The sequence below is a fragment of the Dermacentor variabilis genome, chromosome 2 (genome assembly GCF_050947875.1).
Source record: "Dermacentor variabilis isolate Ectoservices chromosome 2, ASM5094787v1, whole genome shotgun sequence".
In the NCBI taxonomy this organism is placed as follows: Eukaryota; Metazoa; Arthropoda; class Arachnida; order Ixodida; family Ixodidae; genus Dermacentor; species Dermacentor variabilis.
The window spans coordinates 43,618,489-43,646,342 of record NC_134569.1 but is presented as its reverse complement, the minus strand read 5'-3'; the positions used below and the strand labels follow the sequence as shown (position 1 = coordinate 43,646,342).

Here is a 27,854-nt window from a genome sequence, read left to right as displayed (position 1 = left end):
GCATAGAAAGTGAACGAAACAAAAATGAAAACGTAAAAGACACACTCAGTGAAGACTTACATTTGTGTAAGTCAAGACACACTCAGAAGACTTACACAAACTGAGCACATTTATTTTTCGAGACCAGGGCAGAGTTAATCATTTTCATCACAAAACAATCTCGCTTCAAGCGAGACTTAGTAAGCCAGAGAAGCCGCAAAAACAAGAAACGGGTGGGGACGCCACCTTCAATTTTCCGCCGTAGCTGGACGTGATATCATAGATTGTGCCGGTGCCTGATAGGGCCCAGTCTAATTTTTTATCGGTAAAAATTAACTAAGTTGTATTCTAAAGGATATAAAAATTGCACTTGGCAAGTTTCGTGAACTTTTACTGTGCCGACGAGGCCCAAATACACACAAAAAAAAAAAGTACTTTGAAATCCCTGACGTCTCCCTCACGTGCCGGCGCTGGGCTTCCGGCGCGAAATTCGAAAAGCGTACTCGACCTTCGTTTTATTTCTTAAATAATCAATCCGTTATCGCTAAATCAATTAAATTAGTGTTTTCTAAATATAATTTGCTGCTTCAAAGTGAGTTAGCGTTTCCCTTCGGTGTTCCTTGAACGGGTAGTGTAGCAGCACGTCCGGTAATTCAGTTCACCGCCGAGACGCGATGAATTCTTCTCGAACCCAGAGCCCTTCGAATGCAGGTGTGATGATTGGTGGAGGACTGGGTATGGGCGCTTATACACAGCATAAAATACAGTACGACCACATGTTTTTCATCACTTCCCGCGGGCCTCGTCACGAAACAAAAGGGCGCCATACCAAACTTTGATGCGTGATATTTATAACATCAAGAGATAACTATTCAGGATATTTCCACAAAAAGAGCCCCCCCGCCCCCAACACTTCGTTAATTCGAGCAAGACGTCGACACCACTTTGTTGTTTCGGGGTTTTCAATGCATTAAGCTCTGTAAATATGCGCTAGGGAATCTAAAACCTTCGTGAAGTCAAGCTTTTCGCAAATTCGCGTTTTGTTAAATCTAAACTTGACTGCATGATTGGTTTGGAACGCTGAGTCAACTCGTACACCAGCAGGAACCAACAACCTTCTGGTAGGCGATATTAAGTGATGGTCAACTACCAAACGCGCAAATTCGTGAACTTGTATAAATTGGCGAGAGCAACACTCAGCCCCGGAGCGACCTTATACGGAGGTCTTGACACCCTGGGCCATCAGACGTCGAATAATCAACCACTTGACGACTAGCTTTATTGTCTCCTTATTTCGCACTTCTGGTCTATTTACACATCAGTAAAGCATACACGAATGTTTCAGAGCTATTTATTTTTCTAATATAACGCATCCCCGGGTAAATTTTATCAATGGTCGCGGTAAACACGCAGAGACGCTTTCTTCGTAAAGAATACGCGACCGTGAACTGACACACACACAAACACATGCACACAAATACATGGACTTAAAAAAGGTTCAATCACAGCACTAAGTGCCACGTATCAATAAACAAAATTAGCTTTGCTTTCGCAAGCAAGCAGCTGCCAGCACACATACAACAGAACTATTAGCAACAATGTCAACATAACATTTATTATTTTCTAAATGTGTGATTGTCATTACGAAGAGACACTCGAACGAACTGTTTCATAATTTGTGTATCGTATTTAAATTATACACGAAAATGTCTACCAATGGAGATAAATGAGTCGGGTGTACTCGAGAGAGAGAATAAAGGGAGGTAGGCAAGGCAGGGAGGGCAACCAGACTGAGTCCAGTTTGCTACCCTACACGGGGGGAGGGGGGAGGGTGAGTATACCAACAAGACGTGCAGCTATTAATAGTCGAAAATCAAGACAATTTCGCCATACTCAGTCGTGCGCAATCGTGGAACTTCGGCATAGCTCGTACTATGACTGGCTTTGTCTCTTGAAACTACGCTAAATAATCATTTCAACAGGAATAACAGCTGCTCTTTTTACACTGTATACGTGTAAGTCCCAGCCATCGCTCAGGAAAGTTGAAGCTCTGCTGTTTCAAAGTGAAGCGCGAAGTGCTTAGAAATCCATTTGATTATACGTATCATTTCCTGCAAGAGATCTTAAAGAAGGGCTGCTAAGCCTCCCTCATGCGATTCGCCGCTTTGAAAAATGAAATCTCTCTATTCTCTCCTCCTTCTGATGTAAAGCAGCCAGCCGGACGTTGTTGTTGTTTTCTTTTTCGTTTTTTTTTTTCCGCGGTAAGCTTTCTCGTTTTTCTTTTTCCATATTCTCTGTCTCTCTCAGATCGCCTGTTAATACAGTTCGAACTGTTTAACTCAAACGACTTTCAGTTACTGTTTCATTTGACAGAGCTCTTATTCATTTAGGAGGCGAAACCGAAGAAACACAAATTAAGAACTGCGCTGCTAGTTATAACAGCTTCCTTGGTGTACTTTAGAGCGAGCGAGAAAGGCGGACAATCGACATGTCGATTAACTTAAACACGCAACTTGTAGCCCCTTATAATCGCGCTGTGTGCGTACTTTGCTGTGAGATGACGCCAATGAACCAGCCGCATGACGAGACTAGGGGAAACAAGGTGTGGGGAAACAAGGTGTGGAAACAAGACTAGGGACTAAGGGACTAGGGACTAAGGGACTAGGGGACTAAGGGACTAAGGGACTAAGGACTAAGGGACTAAGAGACTAGGGACTAAGGAAACAAGACTAGGGGAAACAAGGTGTGGAAACAAGGAAACAAAGTCATCTCGTACTAACAATCCGCACAGGAATCACGCACATGTAGATCTCATGACGAGCACCTAAAGATGCAAAACCGAGTAAAAATAGCGCCTGCATGGATCACTTGTAGGTCTCGAACTATTGTGCTATCCTGCTCGGACCACGACATTGAGTACATTTTCAGAATTGCTTTTTGTTGTTTCCTGCCCAACTAGTTTCTGCCATAGTTCTGGCTGACAAGTTCAACAATATACTTGGTAATATCATGACACAAGGACAAACGCTAGTACACACTCACCATTACATATAAAAAAAAAAGAAAAAAAAAGATAATATCCATTCACAGCAAATACACGCTTAACAACATGATAATCGGGCACAATGCAAACGAAAACCGTAGCGCACTCACAGACGTAACATACAATGGCTGTACACGCCCATTTTCTAGACGCTATGAAAAGCCATCGTTCTTATTTTGAGATTTGCCATGTTTCGGACGGCCACTCAGTTATTCGTACGTTCCCGATTTCTTTTAGTTTCTACGCTGCTGAGTCTAGTTATAGCGTCCTACTGCAGTACCCTCTTTGGCAATTAAACGTTACTCCTTCCCGAAGGATTGAAATTCTCCTTTCGCATACAAACCCCTGTGTCCATTCCGCGAGCTTTGGCACTTTTGTGAATTCGGGAGTTCCAAAGGCTAGCAAGCTGCTGGTACCCGTATTGGACTACACGACTCGCGGAAGAACTTCCTGATTCAGGCTCACAAAGAATAAAATTTCGCAATTGAAAACGCCCACATGCAGTTTGTAAGTGACGTCGTGATGTGGTGTCATGCTGTTCGACCATACAACGAAAACCTCACCCACGGCCAGTCTTATGAAACTGAAAGGTTTACATTCGAATCGTATAAGAGAGCGCTCGTTCGTTTGACGGCTGGTTGGATGACTATCTCCTTTTACGCAATAGAGCTATATTGCAGGTTGAACGGTCAGATGGCCAACCAAACACAGGTGCCAATTTGTAAGGCTTCAGAGATTTTGCTGATACCTGCTACTGAGCAATGAATGGGGCGTGACCTTTTCGCGTTTATACAGCTTTAGGGATAGTGAACGAAATGAGCGATACGCAGAGTAGACACGCATTTCTTCTCAAACGACCCGCATCGCTTTCGAGAAGCAGGTAACAGAAACATCGACATCTTTTTTTAAAAGACGGAGGATTGGATTTATAAAACTACTCGTTCGCGCACAAGAACGGTTTGTAATCACTTTCTCAACTATGACGAGTCATGTTTGCGAAAACGTCTTCGTAAGTCAGGGCTGAACTTGAGAACCTGAAGGCCGCGTGAGCCCTGAAAGTTGCTCAATCTGGCGCCATTGGCTCTATATATATACCCCATTCCAGGGTTGACACTTACAAAAACTTCTTACAATAAAATTGTTCGTAAGATTACTTTTCAGCCGATCCTATTGTTGGATACATATCGAAGGTTTGCCAACCAATGGCACGAAAAGGGGACGTACGAACAAAAAGCTCTGTGGATTCAACCAAGTACTGTATTTCTCCAGTCGCAAGGAAAAAAAAAAAGGACAATGCTCTGTTTTACAATAGGATGGCACTGGAGCGGCCGTCCCTAAGCATGCTTTAAAAACAGCGATCTAGACTTTGCTATGCAATCCTAGCAGAAAATGCTCCGTCAACTATAGCGCATACGTGAACTTACTAACATGAGGCGCAGACACACGTCCATTCGCATGATAACGCTCCCGTTTTGCCGGACTGGTGCTATACCTTCCACTACATCGCCACGTTATTTGGACGCGGTTCAGTCTTCCAGTCGCGTTATGTGACATTCGCCGAGTCGCAAATGCAGCTCTCACAGAGCGCGCCTTCAAAAGTCGCCCCTGCAGGAACACGCTCGTCGGTGTCTCCTCTCTGCGTCGATATACTGTCGGCGTCCGCGCAAGACCGTGACGCAAGCCGCATAAGCGTCCTCGCGCTCACTGCGGGATGAAGTTCTTGGGGCGGATCTTCATCTCGACCGCCTTGAGGGGCACCGTTTTCCAGGCCGGCCAGCGGATGCCCTTGGTGGTGGGCGCGCTGCGGTCGCTCGCGTACTCGCCGGTGAGCAGCACGCTGTAGCAGCTGTGGAACCACCAGCCGGTCTTGTGCGTGCGCGCACAGTTGTTGACGCGGCGCGCGGCGTCCCGGTCGTGGGTGCTGAAGAGCTGCTCGCTGTGGCGGCGCAGCGAGTTGCCGACGCGCGGGTGCGCGCCGACGTACGAGCCGACGCGCAGCCGGTAGTGGTCGTTCTCGGAGCCGACGACGAACGCCTCGTAGTCGAGGTCGATGGTCTCGCCCTCGAACGACTGGAGCGTGACGCGCAGCATCATGTCGTGCTCGGTGGACAGCATGTGCATCAGGTCGTTGCCCAGCCAGAACTCGCGCTCGACGTCGCCGAAGCCGTGCTTGTAGCTGTTCCAGTCCGTCTCGAAGGTCAGCGGCCACTGGGTGAAGTTGCCCCGGCGCATCAGCACCTGCGGACGAGAAGATGACGCCCGTGTGGACTGGCTGAACGCTTTACCACGCACGACCACGACATGCGCCGTGTCCTGCGGCATGCATATATATACTTGAACCGCCGCGGTATTCGTACATGTTTCCTCCGCAAATTGCGCTGAACATCCTTATCTATACTAGCCAAGAATATATCACTCAATGTGGCGCTGCTCTCTAACCAATGCAAATTTCCGACGATTGGACAGAAGTATTATGCTGCCAATGAACGAACATGCATTTCAAGTACAACTCCAAACAAGTTTCCAGAAGAACTCCATTCTTTCGAATGAAGCCATGTTCGTCGTTGCGTTCCTAATACAGGGTCTGACACTACACACATTCGAGAAGAAAAGGGGATTAACCGAGGGGCCCGATTTTTATTACTCATATCATAAGAAGCCAAGAAACACTGACACCAAGGACAACATAGGGGTAATTACTTGTGCTTAATAAATGAAATAAATATTTCATTTATTAAGCACAAGTAATTACCCCTATGTTGTCCTTGGTATCAGTGTTTGTTGGCTTCTTATGATATACGCATTCGAGTATCTTGTGGCATAAAATACACTACACCTCTGCTACGTGTATACCAAAGCTGCGCAATGATTTCCCCGGTTCTGCTTAGTTTCCAGTTGTGTTCTACTCCGTCTAGTAATGTGAACGATCGATCGATCGTCTCTTCCGTTTGAAAAATTCGTTTGGTATTGTCACTTATATGACAGCAGAACCCTGAACTTGTCGCACGGTTTCGAGTGACGTATAAGAGCACATGATTGATGCGTATAGTGTAAGATACATATTACAGAAGACAATGGTAAACAAGGTTTCCTCGAAAAAGTGTGTGAGTGAATGAATGAATGAACGAATTATGAGGTTTTGCGGGCCAAAACGACGATTTGATTATGAGGCACGCCGTAGTGGCAACGCCGGAATACTTTTGACCACCGGAGGATCTTTAACGTGCCCCAAATGCACGTGACACGGATGTATTTGCATTTCGCCCCCATCGAAATGCGACCGCCGCAGTAGTTATTTGATCCCGCGACCTCGTGGTTAGCAACACAACACCATAGCCGCTAAGCCGCCGCAGCGGGTAAAAGTGTGCGTGCGTGCGTGCGTGCGTGCGTGCGTGCGTGCGTGCGTGCGTGCGTGCGTGCGTGCGTGCGTGCGTGCGTGCGTGCGTGCGTGCTTACGTGCATGCCTGCGTACTTGAGTGCGTGCGTGCGCCCGCATTCCATTACGCGTAAATCATTAAAGTTACTCTCGCACGCAGAACGAAAAGAAAGAGAACGATAATTTCCGCATTCTTTTGGCTGACGCGTGCGCAAAATGTGTGCACTGAGGAGAGAGGCTATGCGGCGCATATTATGCTAAAAAAAATTGTTCTCAAATGAACATTCAAAAAGCAAACTGTCAGAAAGGAATGAAACAAACAGGGACGTCATTTCGTAGCATGCAAAAGAATTTTAACAGGAACAACGAAGCGAAGCAGTGTAACGGTTAACGGTACGGCAGCAATTCGATAATTAGGCAAAGAAAATGAAGCTGCACTTGCATAGTTATTTCTCCACATACTGAGTCCGCGAAAGTGTCATGTGCAACATAGATGATTCTTTGAAAAGTTCTGTCCTTCTCAAGGTGGCATTACCTCATTCAGCGGTTTAACTTGAATGCGTTTTAATTTTGAGCGCACGTGACAGACGCAGAAATTTTTTGTTGTGCCAACAAAAAAGAATAACACAAACAACTTAAAGTCACTGTAGTAGCGGGAGTAGCAATAATGTCTTGCAAAAATAACTTCAGTTACTCCTTTTATGCAAGTTAATTGTCTTGTTCAATTTTCGGGTGCACGCTGTGGTCCGTGCGAAGGAATGACACAGTGTTTTAACGTCAAAGGAAAAGGTTGCTCACTAAATCCGAATTCTACACACGGCTCACGATAGATGCAAGCCTAGGTCACTTTTAAATGTCGGTGGTGGACGCGGCAAACAGTCAAACTAAAAGATTTGCTTACCCCTAAAGACAACGAAGTGCTGGCAACTCCAAGAAAATTCTGGGGTATTGCGTGCCTAAACCGCGATATGATTATAAGGTGCCTCATAGAGCAGGGCGACAGACTAATTTTGACCCCCTGGGATACTCAACACGTACTTAAAATTTAAGTACCTGCTGGCAACTACATTATGCGAGAGTCACTGGTGTTGCAATGTAGAACACCATTTTCGAGTGTACTCTCCGATAAAGTACATTTAGTCTGCCTGTTCTAAATCGCAGTAAACGTATTCCATTGACGAGTATAGTACATTGTGTGGAAATGTAGAAAATTAGCATGCTCCACTTGCGTATAGGAAACTGAGTAGCTCTGAATATATATATCGTGCGACTCACAAAACTCAAAGCAAGTCGTATGAGTGACATGAACTGACTAATTAACCGTCGACTATTCTGCACTTGGCTTTCTTTCTTTTTATGCGAATATTTTTGCCCAAAGGATGGTAGAGCAGAAAGAATGAGCAAAAGGGATGAGCAGAAGCACATTGAAAGTTGCAGATTCACTTCATGCAAAAGTGAAGCAACAAAGTTTCATAAACGTTGTCGTACGTCGTTTACTTGTAGTGGAGTTGACTGGTTTGACAATATGCGAATTGGGCAGATTTAGTTTGCAATGACATCAGCAATGACATGTCTACACTTATTATTACATTCGGTTCTAGGTATGACTATGTTTCGCTTCGTTTTTAACTATGAAAGAGTGTTCTCACCGTCCATCCTCCGCCATCGGTGGTCATGTCGCAGTAGACCCTGACAGCTCTGACTCCCTGCGTGTACACGATGTATACGCCATCGCACGTCGCGCCACCAGTGCGTAGATCTGCGCAGTTTCGAGGGCTCATCACGTGCGACGCCGAGACGCATTTTTCACCCACGGACTGCACGCTGGAAACTGGGGCTCGACGTGGCGTCGTGATGCTTTCCGAGGCAGTCAAGCCATCCCCGTCGCCAACTCCTTTGGGAGACCTGGCTTCGAACGTCTTTCCGGGAGTGGGGCCTCCGGGAACACGGCACTCCTTGATGTCGGTCAGGCTGTTCTCGACTTCCCGCATCATCTTGCTGAAGTCGTTCTTCATCTCCAGTTGACTCACTTTAATCTCCAACAGCATCCTGTTCGCAACGTCTGAGCTTCCGGTTCCATTCCTCGGAGGCCGTGGAGTAACAGGCGGAGAGTCCAACGAGCGCGCGTTGGAGGCAGTACCCGGACATTGCTCCTTGAACGCCTCCAGTTCATTCAGCAGGGCGTCGTTCTGTTCGATGAGGCTGTTCGTGAGCACTTCCAGCCCTTCCAGCTTCCTGCCCATGTGGTTCTTCAGCACGTCCAGCTGCTCGTGCATCTTCCTCTGGGTGTCGTCGATAGTGTCCACCAGGAAGGACAGTGACGTGTCGGCCGAGCCTCCGCCGCGGCGAGAACCTTCTCTTCGCGCCGACTCTGGCTCCGTGACGGCGCGAGAAGCAGAGGTCATGGTGTTCTTGAGCTCTTTGTTCATGTCGTAAATTGTGTTTATCCCGTTCATGACCTTCTTCAGCTTGCTGTCCATGTCGTCCTTCATGCGTGCCGTTCTCGTCTCGACCTCGGTCAGCTTTGCTATGCTCGTGTCCACTTTGCCGCCTACGTCCCCTTGAAGGTTGTTAAAGGCCGACTCGAGGCTTCTCAGGCGGCTGTTGAACTCCACAGAACCTTCACCGCCACCGCCACCGCTACTCGCTGTACGGCCGATCTTGGAAGATACGTCTTCCAGTTGCTTCTGGACCTTATCCAGTGCCATTTGAAAGCTCACCGTCTGCGTTGTCCGTAGGTTGTTCTCTATATGCAACTGGTCTCGAACTTCGGTGATGAGCGTCTCAACTTTGTCTAGCCGGGCGTACAATCTACTTTGGCCATTGCAGACCACGCAGAACGCAGCCAAAACTAGCACCAAGAACGGAGTGCGCTGCGTAGAAGAAGCCATCGCGGCTGTCGCGACGTCCATACTTTGCGGCCTGCCTGCTCGTGCGACTGACTCGGGCCCTGCGTATATATCTCTCAAGACACTCGAGAAGCAGAGAGAGCAAGGAGGAAAGGCCCGGCGATTCGAAGACCTCGCGCTGTCAAAACTGGGCTGATAGCTTCTGAGCTTCGCTGTGGAGTGTGCGCCCGCGCGCTGACGCGCACTCGAGTGTGGCTCACCGCCGAGCCCGAGGAGACAGGCGGCTTCTGACAAGGGACGCTTCCGTTAGCCGCAATAGATAACTGGGAAGACGCGTCATACGGAGCGCAACATGCAATTGGGCTTGTTTACGCGTGGAGCGGAACGCTCCGCTAAAGTCTGTCGCGCGTCTGGGTGCGTGACGGTTCGCGGAACGTGGTGGCAACACACGGTTTAGGGATTTCCCGGACTGCGACCAAGAGTTCGGGCCCGCTGACGAGTGCCAACCGCGGGGAGAGGAGGATGGGTCGCTTGTGGCGTCGTTTCGGGGCTTCTGCGAACGGGCGTCAAGGCTCGAACCTTTAGCACGAAGAGAAGGCCAAGCAGAAAAACCGCGTGATGCAATCCCCGCGGTCCAAAGCGCACGAGCAGCGTCGTCGACCCTGGCAAATTTCCAGCCCCGCCCAAGGGGTTCGTGTCCGTGGGAGAATTCTCGGGTGACAAGAATGGAGCTCGCCCGCGCGCCGCTATACAACCGCTGCGTGGATGCCTGTTACACAGGCGGCGCGCCATGGAGTGCTCCGCTTGTTGCAAGCACTTCGCGGTAAACGTATACAGTGCCAGACAGTTGATTGAGACGAGCGTCGAGGTTCTCGAATGCCATGCGTTTGTAAACCTACACTTCGAATCTACAACTACAATCGCGAACTGGCCTGATGATTCATGTGTGGGATGCTGTTCTCTGCGCCCGAAACGTTAACAAAGAGACAGTTGAGAGATGCTGTAGAGGCGTCCTCACGTTTGCAGTGCTCATGCAAAGATGTAGACTAGCGTATAAACGGTCCAGCAGGTTGCGTAAACTCATCCTGACACATATTGAGTTCACTGATTAAAGTGCTATTCTGCATGTGGACGTCCGAAAAAATAAGAAAAATTGCCCTCTTATACTACGCTATAAACTTCATTTGCGTGGGGCCGACCGTCGCCTAGAGGTAGGCAATATTTACGCTACCGTAGTCATTCTTCAAATATTTCTAAAGCAACACGTATTCTTAAATAATGCATAACGCTATAGTAGTCGATGCTATAATAGGCTCACGTGATATCATAGAAAGAAGGTTTGATGCACTGCATTCTTACTACCCGTCATTTTTGTTATTTTGTCAGGAAAGCTGCTGCTAACAAACTCTCTATTCACTAGTGCGATTAATCTACGATGTATAATAGCTTTACTAATGGGTATAGTTAAGGTAGTTGAATCGTGACTGAAGTGAAAGCCAACGGGGAAGACAACTTCCAACTGAAATAGTATTAAATTGTTAAGCTTCTAAATTTTCTATTGTCAAAGAAAAAAACAACGAAAATAAATGCAGCTTTTGGTTAGCTGCGTAATCCCGTGTGGCGCACTTTATTTGTGGAATGGTAGCATTTTCAGTTTATTTTGGTTAATCTCCAACAAGAATAACAACCGTCAATCAATCAATCAATCAATCAATCAATCAATCAATCAATCAATCAATCAATCAATCAAACTAACTAACTAACTTTTTATTACAGTGCCCATAGACAGCTACGCAGCCTTCGTACTGGCACACTAAGTAATATGGGAGACAAAATTTAGAGAGAAGACAAATGTGGTAGACAAAACATTGTGAGATAGTGAAACAAATATGGAAAAAGAAAACGAGGAGGTGGGTGTAAAAGGGAGTTAATTTACACAAAACATTGGAAATTAACTCCGAAATATGTCAATACACGCAGAATACTTTTTTAGTCGAGCCATAGGACAGTTTTTAACGCAACAGGGCTGAAAAAAAATTGCACATGATTGAGAAGCTTTGGGCAGTGTATAATGCCATGGACCAACTTATAAAAGAACGAAAAGTGTGTGTTAATACGTCTTGATTTTAGGGGTGTGGGTTCAGGTATATTTGAGAGGGCTGGACTATGGTCGCGAAAACAGCAAAAGCGATGCTTGAAAATAGATATCAATTAATTTCGGACATGTTCAATGAAGTCAGCATTAGATTCACACGTTCCATTCCAAACTATAAAGGCACACTCTAGTAGTGGAAGGCACACAGTAGAACACAATTTCAGAAAGTAATTAGGGGAACTTTATGGTAGCTATGGCGCGACAGACGCAGGCAAAAGGAATTGAAGGGGTCACAATGCGGCACTGACTAACAACTTACGTTTATTGGAAGGAAACAACCTATATATAACACGCACCACATGACCGACATGCCCCTCTCCCCATCCCCAAACACACACCGGCATACGCAGTTACACTATCAAAAACCTTTATACCACAGAAGGTGCATGTTTTGACGGTGATACACATGTCACGGCTGATTAACCAACGTAACAAACAAATTACTAAGACTCGAAGTAACTCAGTGGCTTTACCCATGATCCAACGAGGCAACCTCGCAACTTTGCGGCGAAATGGAAGGTTCGCTGTCACATAGTGAGTCTTTCTTTCTAATGTGATAAGACTACATTAATTCCCGTGAGAGCTTCTCACGGTGTCTGAACAACACAAGAGTGCTTTCAAAAATCGGAAGACACCCACATTCGCGACAATGCATAGAAATATGCGAACTATAGAGAACTATGGTGCTCCCTTCGTCGAATGTTCAAGCACCTTCCAGTCTGACTGATATAATGTAGGCCACGAGGAAAAGGAATCGAATAAACAACATTTTGTGCGCAAGGGACAAACTGCATGCCATGTTTCGCCTGCCAGTCCCCCCCCCCCCTTTTAAGACACCCCTGGTGATGAACGCGCTTGTTTACTGCGTCACATATTCCCTTCAGATTATTTCTGCTCGAAAACCCAACCCTGACCTGGAACATAGAAGCCACCTCTTTCAGCCTGTGCTAGAAGGAATGAACGTAGGGACAATGGCAACTCTGTTCCGCTCTTGCTCCTTAGGCTTATTCCACCCTATTTGAACTTTAAGTTCCTTCATTAACTTGTCGCAAGATAAAGTAATCACTGAAACTGGATAACCGGCCTCATTAAGCCTTGTTACCTGATTTCTCACACTCAAACATAAGGTGAGGACCGCTGTTGGTTAGGGTGCCTCTAATTGAGTGAGTGGCAATACTATGCGTAATAAGTTTCGGATGCCTAGACCTATAATAAAAAAGGGACATAGAAGTTCTCGGATAATATAACCATCACGCGTGATCCCTCATAAAAGAAAGCCTGATATCAAAAAACTGCACCACTTCTTTTTCAGGAACTTCAAAAGGGAAGTTTAGAGATTACAACCTTTGTGAGTTTCCTCTCTTGACCTCAGGACTCAGTTGCCAAAATTCGATCGACAGCTTCCTGCCTCACCAGGCGGGAGGACTTTTTGGCCTCGAAGCCGTACCGACGGCTCTTACGGCAACCGAAGGAGTTGGCAAAGAAGGGACCCCGTTCCTCCCAGCGCTTGTCTGATGCAAGTGGAGATATGAATGCTACTGCAGAGCAACAAGCGACCGCTGTGCAGCCGGCTGGCAGTGACCACGTCAACCCAAGTGCGACAACGGATGCTGCCCTCGAGACGAACTCTCCCAAGAGGACACGTAGTGACTATCATTAGCCGTTCAGCGATGCCACAATAGATGAAAACACCTACAGGTAAGCGGAAGACAGATCGTTCACCAGGGTGACGTATACAAGGAATCACGCCAAGCGGGATTACCAGTGATTTGCAAGCTCATTGACCCGGAAGCGTCGTTTTGGAAAGTGAATCCAAACAAGTTGGCCAGCGAGATTATTACCACGGCTAGAGATAAGGTACAATCATTTAGTGTAACGAGGGAAGGTAACTTTTCCGTCAGTGCGTCTTCTCTCGCTGCCTCTACAAGTCTACCTGAGTTGACTCATGTTGCAGGCCTTGCAGTGGAACCATACGTACCACCATCGTACACGAAAAATCAAGGGAAAATAACACATGTTCCAGTTCAATACGCTGAAGCCCAACTACTTGAGTACTTACAAGACAGCGGCGTCATTTCCGTTAAGAGGCAGACCAGATGGCACCGGCGAGAAGATGGAGCAGTGGAACCACATGCACTTGGGAGCGCCATCCTACACTTCTTGCGTGACAAACCATTGCCAACACGCGTTCTATTTGGATTCACGAGTCATCCAGTCGAAGAATATTTAGAATCTGCAACTCCGTACTACAACTGCCAGCGTTTATGACGCGTTGCTAAGTTCTGCCATGGCCAATTGCAATGCAATATCTGCGCTGGAGCGCATGATTATAAAGCCTGCACCTCTAGGAATCAACCCAAGTGCACCAACTGCAACGGAGACCGTACAGTTTCATACGCTGGATGTCCCAAGCATCAAGCGGTTTCATTACTCAAGCGACAAGAAATATTACATGGTCGGGCCCCGAAGCAAGGCTCGCCTCCTTCGAACTTAGATGCTGTCAACCCAGTGAAAGCAGCTTCTCCGTTACAATCAGCAGAGCACAAGAAAACGTATGCGATGAGGGCTAATGGTTTACAGGACATGAAAGGCAAACCAAGCAGGAAAGACAGCCAAGGAAAGACGTTGCCAACTGTTGTTGACAGCCAACATGAGTCTCAGCAGGCATTCATCCCTTTGAGAACACAAGCACTTGCTCATGTCTCACGTGAACATGAATCACCTCAACAGCATATGGTGATATCTATGCTCTTTTGTTGCGTTAAAAGCAATTCTGCGGGCGTTTCCTATGGCGAACAACCTTCCAGAGGTGAGCGCTGCTCTTTTGTTAGAACCGCTGGTACTACAGAAGTAGCTTACAATATCGCATAACGGCTTGCCAAATAGAAAACTGTTTTCGAAACACAACCGTACTTCAGTGGAACGCGAATGTCATTCGATCTAAGAGTGCAGACTTCAGGAAGCTTGTTTCTCAATACAGGTTCCCCATTGTGTGTCTTAACGAAGCTAGTGTAGACCGCGATTTCCACCTCGCGAATTATGTAATATACTCATTTTCACGAACTCCGAAATCTAGCCGAACTATGTTATGCGTCGGACGCGATCTACCTTCCTGCCTTCCATTTTCCTCAGACTCTGATGTGCCTTAGCTCGTTGCTTGTAAAGTTCAGTTTAAAAAGCGGATATAGTGACCATTGTTTGCATTTATATGCAACCAGCATTGCGAAATACTGAGTCAACTTTCACGCATTCCTTTCAAAAGATTCAAGGACCAGACCTAATCTGCGGGGACTTCAATGCTCATAACGTTACCTGGGAAAGTAGCCACACTGATTCTAGAGGGAGGTCTTCAGAAAAGGCTATAGACGCATGCGGCCTTGTTGTGCTTAATGATGGATCGATTACATTTTAAGAAGCTACAATTACGCTAGTTATCTTGAACTTACTATAGCCTCCTCTGACCTTTCGCGCGGTATTAGATGGTGCACAGATTATGAGACAAGTGGTGCTGCCCAGTTCCCAATTCTCATAGCACAACCCCTTATGCACCCGGCAGGATCTCCTAGAGTAACTGAACTTACTAATTGGCAACTATTCCGAGAATATAATTCTGCGGTACTGAACCAAGTAGATGACCTGGACATGTTCATGTCATCGGTACTTAGTAACTACCCCAGGGCTACGCGATGCACAACTGTTCCGGAAGGACAATACAGTGCCGACACAGACTGTGAACGACTCCGAGCAGTTAGACGGAGGGCGCAGCGTCGGTTTCATCGCTACGGACGGCTTGAATGTTATCAAGAAAGCCAAGCTGCACATCGAAAATCTAACCGGGACATGCAAAAACTGGGACAGTAACAGTGGCGTGAGTTCCGTAGGTCACTTACCCCCTTCACTCCCTTACCGAAAATCTGGAGGTTAATAAACGCCTTTGGCCATCCGATATCACAATGCAGTCCCTTCAAAATCCTTGCTACAGCTCTTAGCTTATCTGAACGCGAAATTGCAAACACGTTCTGTGCAGAACTAGTAAATTTCGCACAGTCTGTATCGATTCAATATCAATCTTTCTTTTTGGTGCAGCAACAGATGTTTGCGATTTACCTCATGCCCAGTTGGATATTCTGTTCTCTCAAAAAGAACTGCAGCCTGCTCTCTCGAAGACACGCCCAAGAACAGCTACTGGTCCTGACATCTCTTTTTGCACCTCGAAAAACCTTGGCTCAACAGGTACGTCTTTTCTCCTACACGTCTTCAACAAGATGTGTGAGGAAGCACATGTTCCTGTGAGTTGGAGGATCGCTAACATGGTTCCATTGCTAAAACCTGGCAAAACACCTCTGTCTCTTGACTCCTTCCGTCCTGTTAGTTTAACCAGTTGTGTTTCAAAGGTGATGGAAAAAAATATCGAAATTAGATTGCAGTGGTGGATAGAATCCAGCAGTCGTCTACCATCAAATGGCTGGTTTCAGAAAACGTAGATTTACAATATAGACTGCATCTTTGACTTGGTAACGTTTGCTGACCACGAGATTACTTGTGGGAACATTGTCGTTGCTGTGTTTATCGATGTTAAGAAGGCATTTGACTCGGTCAGCCACCTTCATGTTCTACTTGGACTCTCAACTCTCGGAGTGCATAGCCGGGTTTTCAAATAGATCGCTAACTTCCTGAGAGACAGAAAGATATATATAAATACAAATGACGGACAAAGCGATGCATACACCATAAACAAAAGAGTTCCGCAAGGACCCCTATTTCTCACCCCACTCGAGAGAACTGCGAGGCGACCCTGATCTGTAGCTCCGGACTAGCTCTGGTCTCTGGTTGAGTTCTGGTCCAACGCGCTCGAGCGGCGGCTTCGACACATGACGTCCCGGACTAAGGACGACACCAAGTTTAGTGGAGCCTACGAGCTTCACCCTCTCTGTTGAATAAACGTTTCCACCACCACCACCACCGCAAGGAAGTGTACTAAGTACACTTCTTTTCAATGCCTCAATAGTAGGTTTACCAGCAGTACTCCCAGCAGACACAAACATATCTATGTATGCTCTTGACATTTGCGGACAGACATCGAACGTTGTCAAGCCTCGGCTGCAGGAGGCTTTGAATGCAGTAGGTCATTATTTAAGAGAACGGGGCATGCGGATATATTATGCCAAATCAGCGGTTTTGCCTTTCACAAGAAAAAAGGTTAGGAATTTTGGTCTTTCAAAAGACGGCCATGAGATCGAGCTGGTTCGGAAACGCCATTTTCTCGGCGTGATTTTAGACCACCAGTTTCGATGTACTCATCATTTCACCGCCCTGGAGGACCAAATTAGTTGTGTGATAAATATTCTTCGCAGAATCGCAGGCACGAAGTGGGGTGGAACAACTGCATCTCTGCTTCGTTCACTCAACACTTGTCCGTCAGGGAATTGCTTACTCCGCCACTGTATTGCACAAATTATCTGCGACGTCCTTCCACCGGCTACAGTTGTTGCAGGCTCGGAGTTTACGGGTGCGTCTAGGAGTCCCGCAAGCTATGTTCAGTCACCTCACTATTGCAGCAGCGCGGGAACCACATTTCACCGTAATTCGCAGCCTGGAAACATGCTGACATCTCTTCAGAATTTCTGCCCGGCATTCTGCGCACCCACTTATCTCTATGATAGAGAACCGTCCGGTTGCACAGATACACGCCATGTTTCATGAGCTTAAATCTCGACTTCCATGATGAGTCTTTCGGCACTCGGACCTCTGCTACCCACCATGGCTTCTGCAGGCGCCGAAAATGGAAACGTCAATCGAAGGGCTTAAAAATAAAAGCGACGTCTCCACATTAGCAGCGAAACAATTAGCGTTACATCACCTATTTGACAAGTACCAGGAATCTATTAACGTCTACACGGACGGTTCTGTAATCAAAGAAAGTGCGACTGCAGCTTATGTTATACCATCCTTACAGGTAGAGTACGCCTGTCATCCAGGACGCACGTCGTCACGAACAATAGCGGAATTAGTGGCAATTCTCCAAGCCCCTTATTTTATCGAAACATATAAGACACCAACAAAGTGGTAATTTGCACGGACTCCTTATCGGCTTTAGCATGTCTTCAAAATATTGATGACAGCCAACCACACGCACGGATAACATACGCAGTACTGAACAGTTTAGCTCAGGCTAATGAAGGAACACATAAAGTGATATTACAGTGGGTCTCGGGACATGCTGGCATAGCAAGCAACTAATTAGCAGACTCATTGGCGAAATCGGCCCATAAATATGCATATCCGGGGTTAGCTGAGCGAAGCCGCAGCCAATCTCTTTTTTTTTTTTTTTTTGCCCCGCCAACGCAGCACCGGTATACGTCAGTTTGACGCCACCGATATTCAAACTATCATCTCATATTTGTGCCATTTTGGCGCACGCACCATTGTCGTAACTTCCTATAGGTTCCGCTTACCTTTATAATGTAATGTAGTCGTTATTTACCGATAAAGAAAATAACTAGCATCGACTGTAGACGCCTTCAAATTCAATGATGCCATGGCGCGTTGGGGCCGGAACTCCAGGACAGCGTCATCACGACCGGTATTTTGTTTTTACGACTATCCTGGCTAGCGAACGCTGTAACACATCTTGCATCCTTATGGTTACTAGTTTGTCCCACGAATAACACCCTTACTCTCAAGGCTGTAAAAACGTTTTTACCTGGGCGTAACAGCAAGCTGAAAACTATACACCAGCGATGACAGAAACCGCAGTTAATCAATTGTGTGTTAATGCTGACCACCTGGTACGCACCTGGTACGCCTGTGAGAGCTACGAAAGTTTATTAAAAATGAAGCTTTTGTTTGCGAACCCCGGCGGGTTTTCGTGACCGTGGGTGCTGCGTCGTGGCCGTTCTCTACCCGAATAAACCAACCAATCACAGCAGAGGACGCGCACCGCTGGGTTTCTTGCGCCACCACCAGATGGCGCTCGCCTCCGCGCATCCGCGGCCGTGAGGGGAACGAACAAAAAAAGAACCAGAAAGCTCACTTTCGCGTATCCGCGGCGGCGGCATTGCATCAGCCTCTCCACAATGCCTGAATAAAGCCTTCCGTGCCACTTTGTGCGGACATTCAAGAAACAAAAACTCGTGTTTCGACTCTTTATGCACTCACGCAAAGCTTCGCTGTATATAGATTCCAACTGATTGGATGCACTAGTTTTTCATGGGGTTGTTGCGTCGTCTGTCGCAACTGTCATCCCGTTTATTGCGGCAAAATGTCGCCGCAAATGAAAACTTCATTTGCCCCTATCAACAATTCGATCTTACCCCTTAAGGGCGCAGATGTTGGTCAGGAGACAAACCAGCGCCCTTAATCGTGAAAAAAAAAATGTTTTACTGTAGAGTTTCTTCTCGCGGAAGGATTTTGTGACTACGCACAGACTCGAAGCGAAGAACCCAGAACTGTTCTCGTCCAGCGCGTTAACACGTCGACTGACGCACGCTGCGAAGGCGAGTAGGCCGCTTGCACACCCGCGCTGCTCTCGACGTATGCGTGCCGAGCTGTAAGCTGATCAGTAGGACAGAGGCGAGATCAGATATACGCGACTCAGAGTCAGGGGTGCACGTAGTGCATTGCGCAATGCGCCCTCGGAGGAGCTGAACTCGCGACCTCGGTGAGGAAACACGCCAGCTGGCGTTTTGCGAACTGCCGGCGCATTTGCGTCCTCCGAGGAAGACCCGGCCGCCTGGGCAGCCCCAGGACTTCGCCACCCACGCCGCGTCGACGCTTGTTTCACGGCAGCTTTAAAGGTAACTTATAAAAGACAGAACCGCGTCAGGAATCATTGCGGTCTGGTCTAATTTGGTTTGGCCTGGTTTTCCTTAACTGGTGGCGGAGATATATGCCAATGTGAAGGATTGGCCCAGAGTCGAATGATTAATTAAATTCTGGCGTTTTGCGGGCTAAAATAATAACGATCTGATTACGGGGCACGCCGTGGTGGGGGCTTCCGATTTATTTTGACCCCCCTATAGGTTTCTGTAACGTGCACTCTAACAAATTCTCTAACGTATCGAGCCCGCGACCTGAGTCGGCTGCCATTACAGAAAATATGTTTGTTCATTACTAAAAACAACAGAAATTTTCCGGTGAGACAGCATTCTCCTATTATTTTTCTCTTTTGGTTGGGAAACAGGAGGCGGTCAGCATTTTTTGCGACCGCTGTAGCGGAAAGAGGAAATTGGAGATGCGGATTATCAGTAGCTGGGGAGAAAAGCTATTTTTCTATAGCTCTCTTTTATCTGCATGCATGCGTCGTGATATTGGAAGCTTTGACACGTTACCGACTTAAAATATGTCATGCGAGCATTTCCCTATGAAATCTGATTGTGACACCGTGTATTCAGAGTTTTATAATATATTAAGTTATGGGGTTTTAAGTGCCAAAACCACTTTCTGATTATTGGTTATGAGGCACGCCGTAGTGGAGGACTCCGGAAATTTCGACCACCTGGGGTTCTTTAACGTGCACCGAAATCTAATTACACGGGTGTTTCCGCATTTCGCCGCCATCGAAATGTGGCCGCCGTGGCCGGGATTCGATCCCGCGACCTTGTGCTCAGCAGCCTCACACCATAGCCACTGAGCAACCACGGTGGGTTATATATATATATATAACCACTACATATGTTGATATGTTGCCTGACAAAGCAGTGCGAGATGCAGCGCATCTCTGTTCTGTGTAACCAAGCAGTCAGCATATCACGGCACAAAACCTGTGCCTATATAATGTCGCATCATAAGTATCGCTAAAGCACATGGACCTCTTAATGATATAGCTCATGATATTAAGCGGTTTACTTGATTTTCATCATTTGTGCTACGTCATTCCTAAAAACTGTGCAAGTGCCATCGCGGATGCGCCGTCATATATAGGAATACTGAGGGACGAAATATCACCAGTGACCGCACCGGTGTCTGCGTTCCCAAACAACATATATGTTATACTACTACATAAAAGCTATAATCATATATGTCCGATCAATACGTATTTATAAAGCACACTTTATGGTATATAGCGCATCATGTTCAATGGCTTGTGTGATTTTCTTATGTTTCTTACATTGGGCCTCTCCTACTCTTCAACAAGTGGGTACGTGCCACAGTGACACACATGGCACGCTAGAAGCCCTAAATGTATTCACATACAAGCAGCACTTTTCTCTGCTTACATCTCTCCTCGCCACTCTTCCGTCGACTAACCTTCGTCCTCGTGGCGTTTCCAAGTGCGTGCGAAAATGTAAACACTACGTGACATTGAAGTTGGGACCTGTGTGGTGTATAAACATTGCATGAGATTACACGTTGCATTGTGTTAAAATAAAGACAATTGCACGCATCGAATTAGGTTATACAAGACCTTAATCTTGGCAGCGTCACGAACGTTCCGCTTCAAATGGATTCCAGCATGTTCGTCTGGCGTGCATAACTTGCGCGCATCATGTGTGTGTCTCTTTGCATAGAATTTAATCGAAACGTTTTAGTCAGCTTCGCTTCACCTTAATTCAAACAAGCGCCTTGGATCTGCCGTAATTTCTTTCTCTTGCGCTTCTTCTGATCGGGCCTCGTTGGTAGCACTGTTAGAACTAAAGCGCAAGCAGACGACAGCGAAATGGCAGTGCGACACAGTTACCACTTTTAATTGAATTTATATTCGTCAATATTGGCATTATTTTCTGAAACGGCCAATCAGTAGTACAGAGGGATCAGTAGGGACAGAGAGGAGCCACTCACAACCAACCAATCAGCATCACAGAACGCACTGTGGTTTCCTGTTCACTCACTTAGCCGTTGTCTGTTTTCTCTTTAGTCATAACAACTCCACCGCTTCTTTGTGCTACATTTGGGCTGCAGTGTGCCATGTCGGTGGTGGTGGTGGCATCGGTGGTGATGATGTTGCAGCCGGCGGGGTTAGCCTTGCGTACATAGCCGTCAATTGTTCCACCTGAGCCTCCTATATGAGTGTCACTGTGTGTGTCTCCAGGTGTCGAAGAGCCCCGTACCTCGCATAAAGGCAATCAGTGTGCCATGTTGACTTCCCCGCATAGGTAACTTCAAATTGGCATAAGTTTTTTTTCTTTTTCTTTTTAAGTATCAATGTTCGATAAGTGCCTCTTGGCAAAGATCTGCTGGGCATTAGGGATGGGTATAAATTAAATATTCTAATCTGATTGCTTGTAACGTTGCGATAATTAATTAATCTATTATCAGAACAATTTAATGATTAACTAATATATTAATTCAATTTGTGGATTTATGTATGTGAGATAAAAATGAAATCTTTTTATTTTTTTACATAAACTTCGCAGAAAACGAAACGTTCTAGTTGATTGGACAGTTGTCTTACATTCTTCAGACACCCGGATTAGTCCACCCGTGTGGACAACAGCTTTGATAATTTTACAAGCGAATCCAGGAATGACAAGCTAACATAATCTAGTGCAACAGAAAGCTGTATGCAGGCGACACCTTATGTCAGGCGTGTAAGAATTTCGTTGCCACTGGCTTTCGAGAAAATGTATACTTTGTGTAAGACGTACTATACTGCACCGTTATCGACAACTAAAAACGAATGTGTTGTACTTAGCAATTTCTGCCATATGTTGCGACAATCCAGGAAGAAAAGTGAAGAAGAGAAAGCGCCATAATGTGTTAAGGCCTGTATCTATGTGTTTAGAAAAAGAAAAGAGTATTTCACCTGAATGAACTGTCGAAATGGAATCTCTGTCCGCGTATTCATGAAAGTGCCGATGCGAGCAATCTGATTGAGCTAGTAATGTCCGAATTTTAACCGACCGGTTGACCGTAAGAACTGACATTAAAAGGCGTCGTTTCACTGGGATTTCGTGGGGTCTGAGGATGTTATACCACGTTTGCTTGAGTGGACAAGCATATCAAACTCACGCAGATGTAATCGTAAGTCCAGTGCAACAGTGAGGGTGTATTCGTTCTACCACCTGCCCCTCTGGCTTGAAGTGCGGCGCTCGTCGGTGGTCTTAGTTCAGACTCCTGAGAGACAAGTTCAGAGTCCTACGATAGGCCCAGTCCGTGGTTCCCTTCCTTGATGTAGAGTAAACAAAGTGAGAATTAGCGTCGGTGCTTACCATAGCCTGGTCATCGCTCGCGCGACCTGAACCGATTAATCGCTATCAAAAATCTAATAATAAAAACAATAAAACAGCCACGATTGAAGCACTAAAGCTGCAATGTCAAACGTATCCCACATGCTATGCTGAGTTTGATTACTGAAAATGCTGACTTAAGCACGCAAAAATTTAATGAAAAAAAAAAAAAGAACACACATAGTTGCATTTCTGACATGCCACAATGAAGTTTCACCCATGGCTTAACTGAGTCGTCCGTAAGCCACCAAATTAGTTGCCTCTATGTTCTTACATTACAACAAAGTGATATGACCTGCGTCAATCGAAACTAATACGGGCGAACTGAGGGAACACGTCCTTGAGAGTTGTATCGCAAAGATTTACCGTTACTATAGCCCTCACACGTATACAGACCACGCTTTCCTTTTGACTTTATTCCACTTTGCTGTGCGCAGCGAAAACGCTCACCTAACAATAAGGAATTCACAGTTCGTACATTGAGTACAGGCATATTAGAAACAGCACCGTTGTAGAGAAGAACAGCCAGCGGTTTCCTTTGCCATTGGACATCAGGTTGATCTCTTGGAGAGCTATATGCTCCATGAAGACTGCCAAGTAGCAGCCAGCCATCAGGGAAACAATTATGGCCAAGGTTATGTAGGACATCCAACCAGTGTTGTCCTCGGTTGCCATACCGCACATGATGCCCAGAGGTGTCGTCGAAGAGTACAGCAGGGCCACCTTCAGCGTTTTCCAGACGCCGCAGCCCGTGCGAAGACCCATAACGCCCAACACAAGAGCGACGATAATCTGGCTTGCCACGGCCGAGAAAAACAAGCTCACAGTACCGTACACCGCGCTGCCGATGTTGAAGCCTTCGACGAAGAAATGAATGCTGGCCAGGAGACCAAGCTTGGTGTAGATGACACTGGACAAAGGACGTACGTCGTACGTGTACTGCCTGCTCCCTAAGACGTACCTCTCCACAGTTCGCTCGGGTGTTTCCTGTACCTGCAGACCTTTGTTGATGGCGAGAAACATCGTTTTCATCACGTGCGCGAACAGCACCCCCGCTGCGGTCATGTAGTCTGCGATGGGCACGTGAATAGCGAGAGCTGACTTGTCCACCATCGTTCTAGCAAGCGGAACCATTCTGACGAACCAATGGGCAAGACCGACGCCTGTGGCTGCACTGATGCAGTTGTTAAGGGTCTCCGAGAGCGCACGCTTGCTCGTTCGTGGTGCGAGGGCTGTCATGAACAGCTGGGGATACACATATGCAGCTAAGACGACGGTGAACGCAGCAGGAACTGCAAAAGGGCTTGCCAACAGAATAGACATGCTTGCGGCTGCTTGTTTTGAACGTTTGCTTCTTCTGAATTGACGGATACGTGACAGTATTCGACGCGCTTTGGATCTACTCCAAAAATCCCGCCGTTGTGACGTAAGTGCTGCGATGTTGACCATCTTGTCAACTTTCCTTCATTTCAACTGAGTAGCGTCGTAAATAAATAGCCTAAGCTGTGCAGTAAGTAAAGTTATGTTACATTAACGTGTTTTGATGAACACTGTTCTGTTGCTTTAAGACAAAGCAACCACTACTGGCGTGATCATCGCTGGCGGATTGAAACTTCCGGCTGGCGATTCAAAATGGCCGCCAGGAAGAGAACGCAAGAGGAGAAAAATTTAAAAACTCTACGAGAACTTGCTGCATTACCTGCAAATAAGCAATGTTTCGACTGTCATCAGCGGGGGCCAACGTATATAAACATGACTATCGGATCATTTGTCTGTACATCCTGCAGCGGAATTCTGTAAGTGTTTTTTCGCTCTTCTGAGCAACATCACTCGAGAAGTATGCGTAGTTAGGGCTATACGTTCTGTCTGCCACAGTGTGCCCTTCATTCATTTTCCTTGGAGTGTGCGTTCGCGCGCTCGAGGAGTCGACTGTAACTGGTCCGTGACTTGTACCCGTTGCAGCTAAAGTGGGCGAGCTGGCCCGCTGGTCATGTAGGTGTATCGCCCATTTGGCAAGCGATCCTCACCGGATGATGCAGCTGTGATTGACTAATCACTCGGGATGTTTCTGGGGGTTTCACTGTAGGTGTAAATGACATTCCCATGTGTGACCTTCAGTTACACGGCTCAGCGACTGGTTTCTTATTGAACTGTGAGCGAAACCGATGGAGGCATGCAGTGAGCGACCTTCCGAGCCCAGAATTATCGGTTGCTGCTGGTCCTGCCAGCGATTGGAAGGTCGACTGATAATTTGTAAATTCCGAGTGCTGCTCTTCGCTTCGTTGTCACTACATTTTTTCGTGTCAGTCTTCTGCGCGTGTTTTCCAATATCCACCAAAATGTTTCATTTGGCAATGTGTATGTAGAGAAAACATTCAGGTTTCGTAGGGCGTACTAATCCGTAAAATTGTGGCTTAAACTGCTCACTCTAACTCTTCATCGATAATTGGGTGTTATAGATAATGGAAGCGTGAAGCGGAGGCCTTGTATAATCTACCGGTTTCATCTTGTGATAATCACGCATTGTGAGTCGTGTACTTGTACTGGAACGCACCGTGACAGCTGCGGCTGTGATAGTATCTTGGTTACACTCTGAGCGAGACACTTCGCAAGGGGCTTGGCTAATACGTGTGAAAAAAGAAGAAAAAGAAATTCCTTTTTTTTTTTTTTCATTTAGACGGCACCACACTTAGTTTGTTTTGAGCACACGGAAGCACAGCTGTTTAATGTGAGCAAACACGCGAGCAAGCCAGGCCACCTTTGAAGAAAGAACCTTGACCCGAAGGTGACATTTAAGTTTACGTTCGAACTACCTCCATGCACTACTTACTCTGTGCACATAAAGACGTTTTGTGAACAGTGTTACTGAAATAATTGACATCGCTTTCTTTTTCAAGAACACTTCACCATCCATATTATTGCTCGCTTTGAAGCAGTCTAGTTTGTGACATTTTGTGTGTAATGAGAGTGTAAGCATCCTGTAAAAATGGCTTGCTCTATAACTACTTAAAAGCCTTCCACATCTTGTCAAGTTGTTTTGTATGGGTTAAATGAAAGCCACTGCAACCTGGGGTCTCAAGGAATGAGTGAGTGGGAGGGGCAGGTTGTTATGACCCCCGCCGCCCAACACTGTACATGGTTAATTTTATCTCAAGTGCCGTCCGCTTCAACAGAGATGTGTCCCAGTGGTCAGGCGAAAGCACAAGGCACTCACTCATGCATGCCACATGGACACAGAAAATGACAATAAGTGCTGAATGGACAGCCGTGTGGATAAATGTAATGATGTGGAAGCTGTATGCCATGCACGATTCACAAACTTCGGACAGCGTGCTTAGAAATGAAATGGCTACTCCAGCTCTCAACATTTCTGCTGACCCTCAGAATGCTAAACAAATGTGCAGCAGAGCAATTTAATTTAATTGTGAATATTTATCCAAAGATAAGTTTCTTTTAGCCCTTCAGCAAACATCAAGGTTTATATTATTTGGCACACTCTAAACAATGTTCAGTGTTTTTCTTTAATGCTTTTACTTCGGATTGATGAGCATATCACAATTAAGCTACTTGACAGAAAAAAGTAGTGCACCTTGGAAGTAAAACACTGGTTGAAAAGGCGCTTGTGGCATTGATTACATTTTTAACCAATGAAAAGCATTAGCTTGCAAAAATTATAATTTTAGGATAAGTTTGTGTTAGTTTGTTGTTGCATTTAATGACACTAAAAAAACGTGTAGTGCTTGGTTCACTAATAATGGCATTGAGAAACATATATTGCCCGAGGTGCTTAAATGCACTCTCTTTTCCTGTGTGATGCAGGCATGAATGGTCAGGTTCCGATTTCCACCACAGTACTTACATTGTAAATCAATATTATTTATTTGACATTAGGTGCAAGGTCTTATGTATGGATTTTTTTTTTTTTACTTCCAGTGATTTATGAAAGCATCACTCCACTAAAAAAACTTTATCTTTTTATGTTGTGATTACAAAGCAAATAGCGTGGCAGACAGAACCATTATCTTGCTTCCTGTGCCCTTTTCTGTCTCTCCATGTACGCTAAATGCCATTGTGTGGCTTTTCGTACTGGTGGTTTTATTTTTATCTCCCTGCGACATCTTGCATGGATGCATCTGCTTCATTTCTTTTTCAGGCGAGGTTTAAACCCACCGCATCGAGTGAAATCCATCACCATGACAACATTCACACCTGAAGAAATAGAGCAGATAAAAAACAAAGGAAATGAGGTAAACATGAAACATCTTATAATGCGTCACTAGAATAGTATGTCTGCATGATTGGTCTCGAGGCTGATGTTGCGTAACACGCTTTTGCAGTTCAGTAATGTAGAGAAGCCTTGCACTATTGTAACTATTGTAGCAAAAAAAGATGTGAATGTTCCAATTTCCTGCTTCCTTGTTTGCTTTTTGTGTGTGTGTGTGTGTGTGTGTGTGTGTGTGTGTGTGTGTGTGTGTGTGTGTGTGTGTGTGTGTGTGTGTGTGTGTGTGTGTGTGTGTGTGTGCGTGTGTGCGCGCGCACGCGCTTGCAGTAAGCTTGGTGTTTTGGGCCTGACATATTTGCATTGAAGCATCTTATAAAGAAATATTGCTACACCTCCAACCATGGTGACCACGTCTCGATGGCAGCAGAATGCAAGAATGATCCTGTAATAAGATCTAAGTGCACATTAAGGAACCCCATTTGGTCAAAATACCCTGTGTAGCACACGATACTAGCACAAAGTAATAACAGTAGCATTGCGGTGCCTTAATTTTGTCCTTGGTAACATGCAGAGCAAATTCAGCATGAATTGAGGATTTGCACATGTTGTGTTTTAAGTAGAGTATATTCGGTTCAGCAGTGTTAGCATGGACATTGTCACAACTGTTTGTTTAGCATAGTTGCACATACACATAAGTTTCCATGCTGTGACATGAACTTCACTAAACCACACATACAAATTGAAATTTAATGAAGAATCTCTTTAGAAGGTGGTGCACCACTATATGTAATTAGGGGAAGCTTGTGCTGCTGCCAATTTCAAAATTCTGATGGTCAGCTACATATTTGTTGTTGGATTATACAGAAAAGGGGGAAATGTTCAAAATCTCTAGCTTTTTGTCTCATTGGGCTTTTTTTGTTGTTCACTTTTTTAGCATCATTTCCATAAGTTCTTCAAACTGCTTTGATGTTGTTATTCACAAAGCCTTATTTGCGAGAGTTGAGGCAGTCATAGAGACATGAGGACAGTGAGAACTAATGTCCTTTCTTTCTCTTTTTTTTT

The 27,854-nt window shown here is 45.9% G+C and overlaps 2 protein-coding genes across 4 annotated transcripts in view; one reads left to right on the top strand and one right to left on the bottom strand.

The window, feature by feature from the left end:
• Positions 1-91: 91 nt before the first annotated feature.
• Positions 92-9,745, bottom strand: LOC142571713 (uncharacterized). Its single transcript, XM_075680258.1, has 2 exons — positions 8,048-9,745; positions 92-5,260 (listed from the first exon to the last, which is right to left on the bottom strand). The coding sequence occupies exons 1-2, from the start codon at positions 9,308-9,310 to the stop codon at positions 4,724-4,726; spliced, it is 1,800 nt and encodes a 599-aa protein (XP_075536373.1). The 5' UTR covers positions 9,311-9,745; the 3' UTR covers positions 92-4,723.
• A 14,435-nt stretch (positions 9,746-24,180) lies between these two features.
• Positions 24,181-27,854, top strand: part of drongo (Arf GTPase activating protein drongo) — a 40,940-nt gene continuing 37,266 nt past the window's right edge. For all 3 annotated transcript variants that reach the window (XM_075680261.1, XM_075680259.1, XM_075680260.1), the window contains exons 1-2: positions 24,181-24,366; positions 26,724-26,817. In XM_075680261.1, the coding sequence (XP_075536376.1) occupies positions 24,203-24,366; positions 26,724-26,817 (258 nt within the window). In that variant the 5' untranslated portion in view covers positions 24,181-24,202. The remainder of the gene's footprint in view (positions 24,367-26,723; positions 26,818-27,854) is intronic.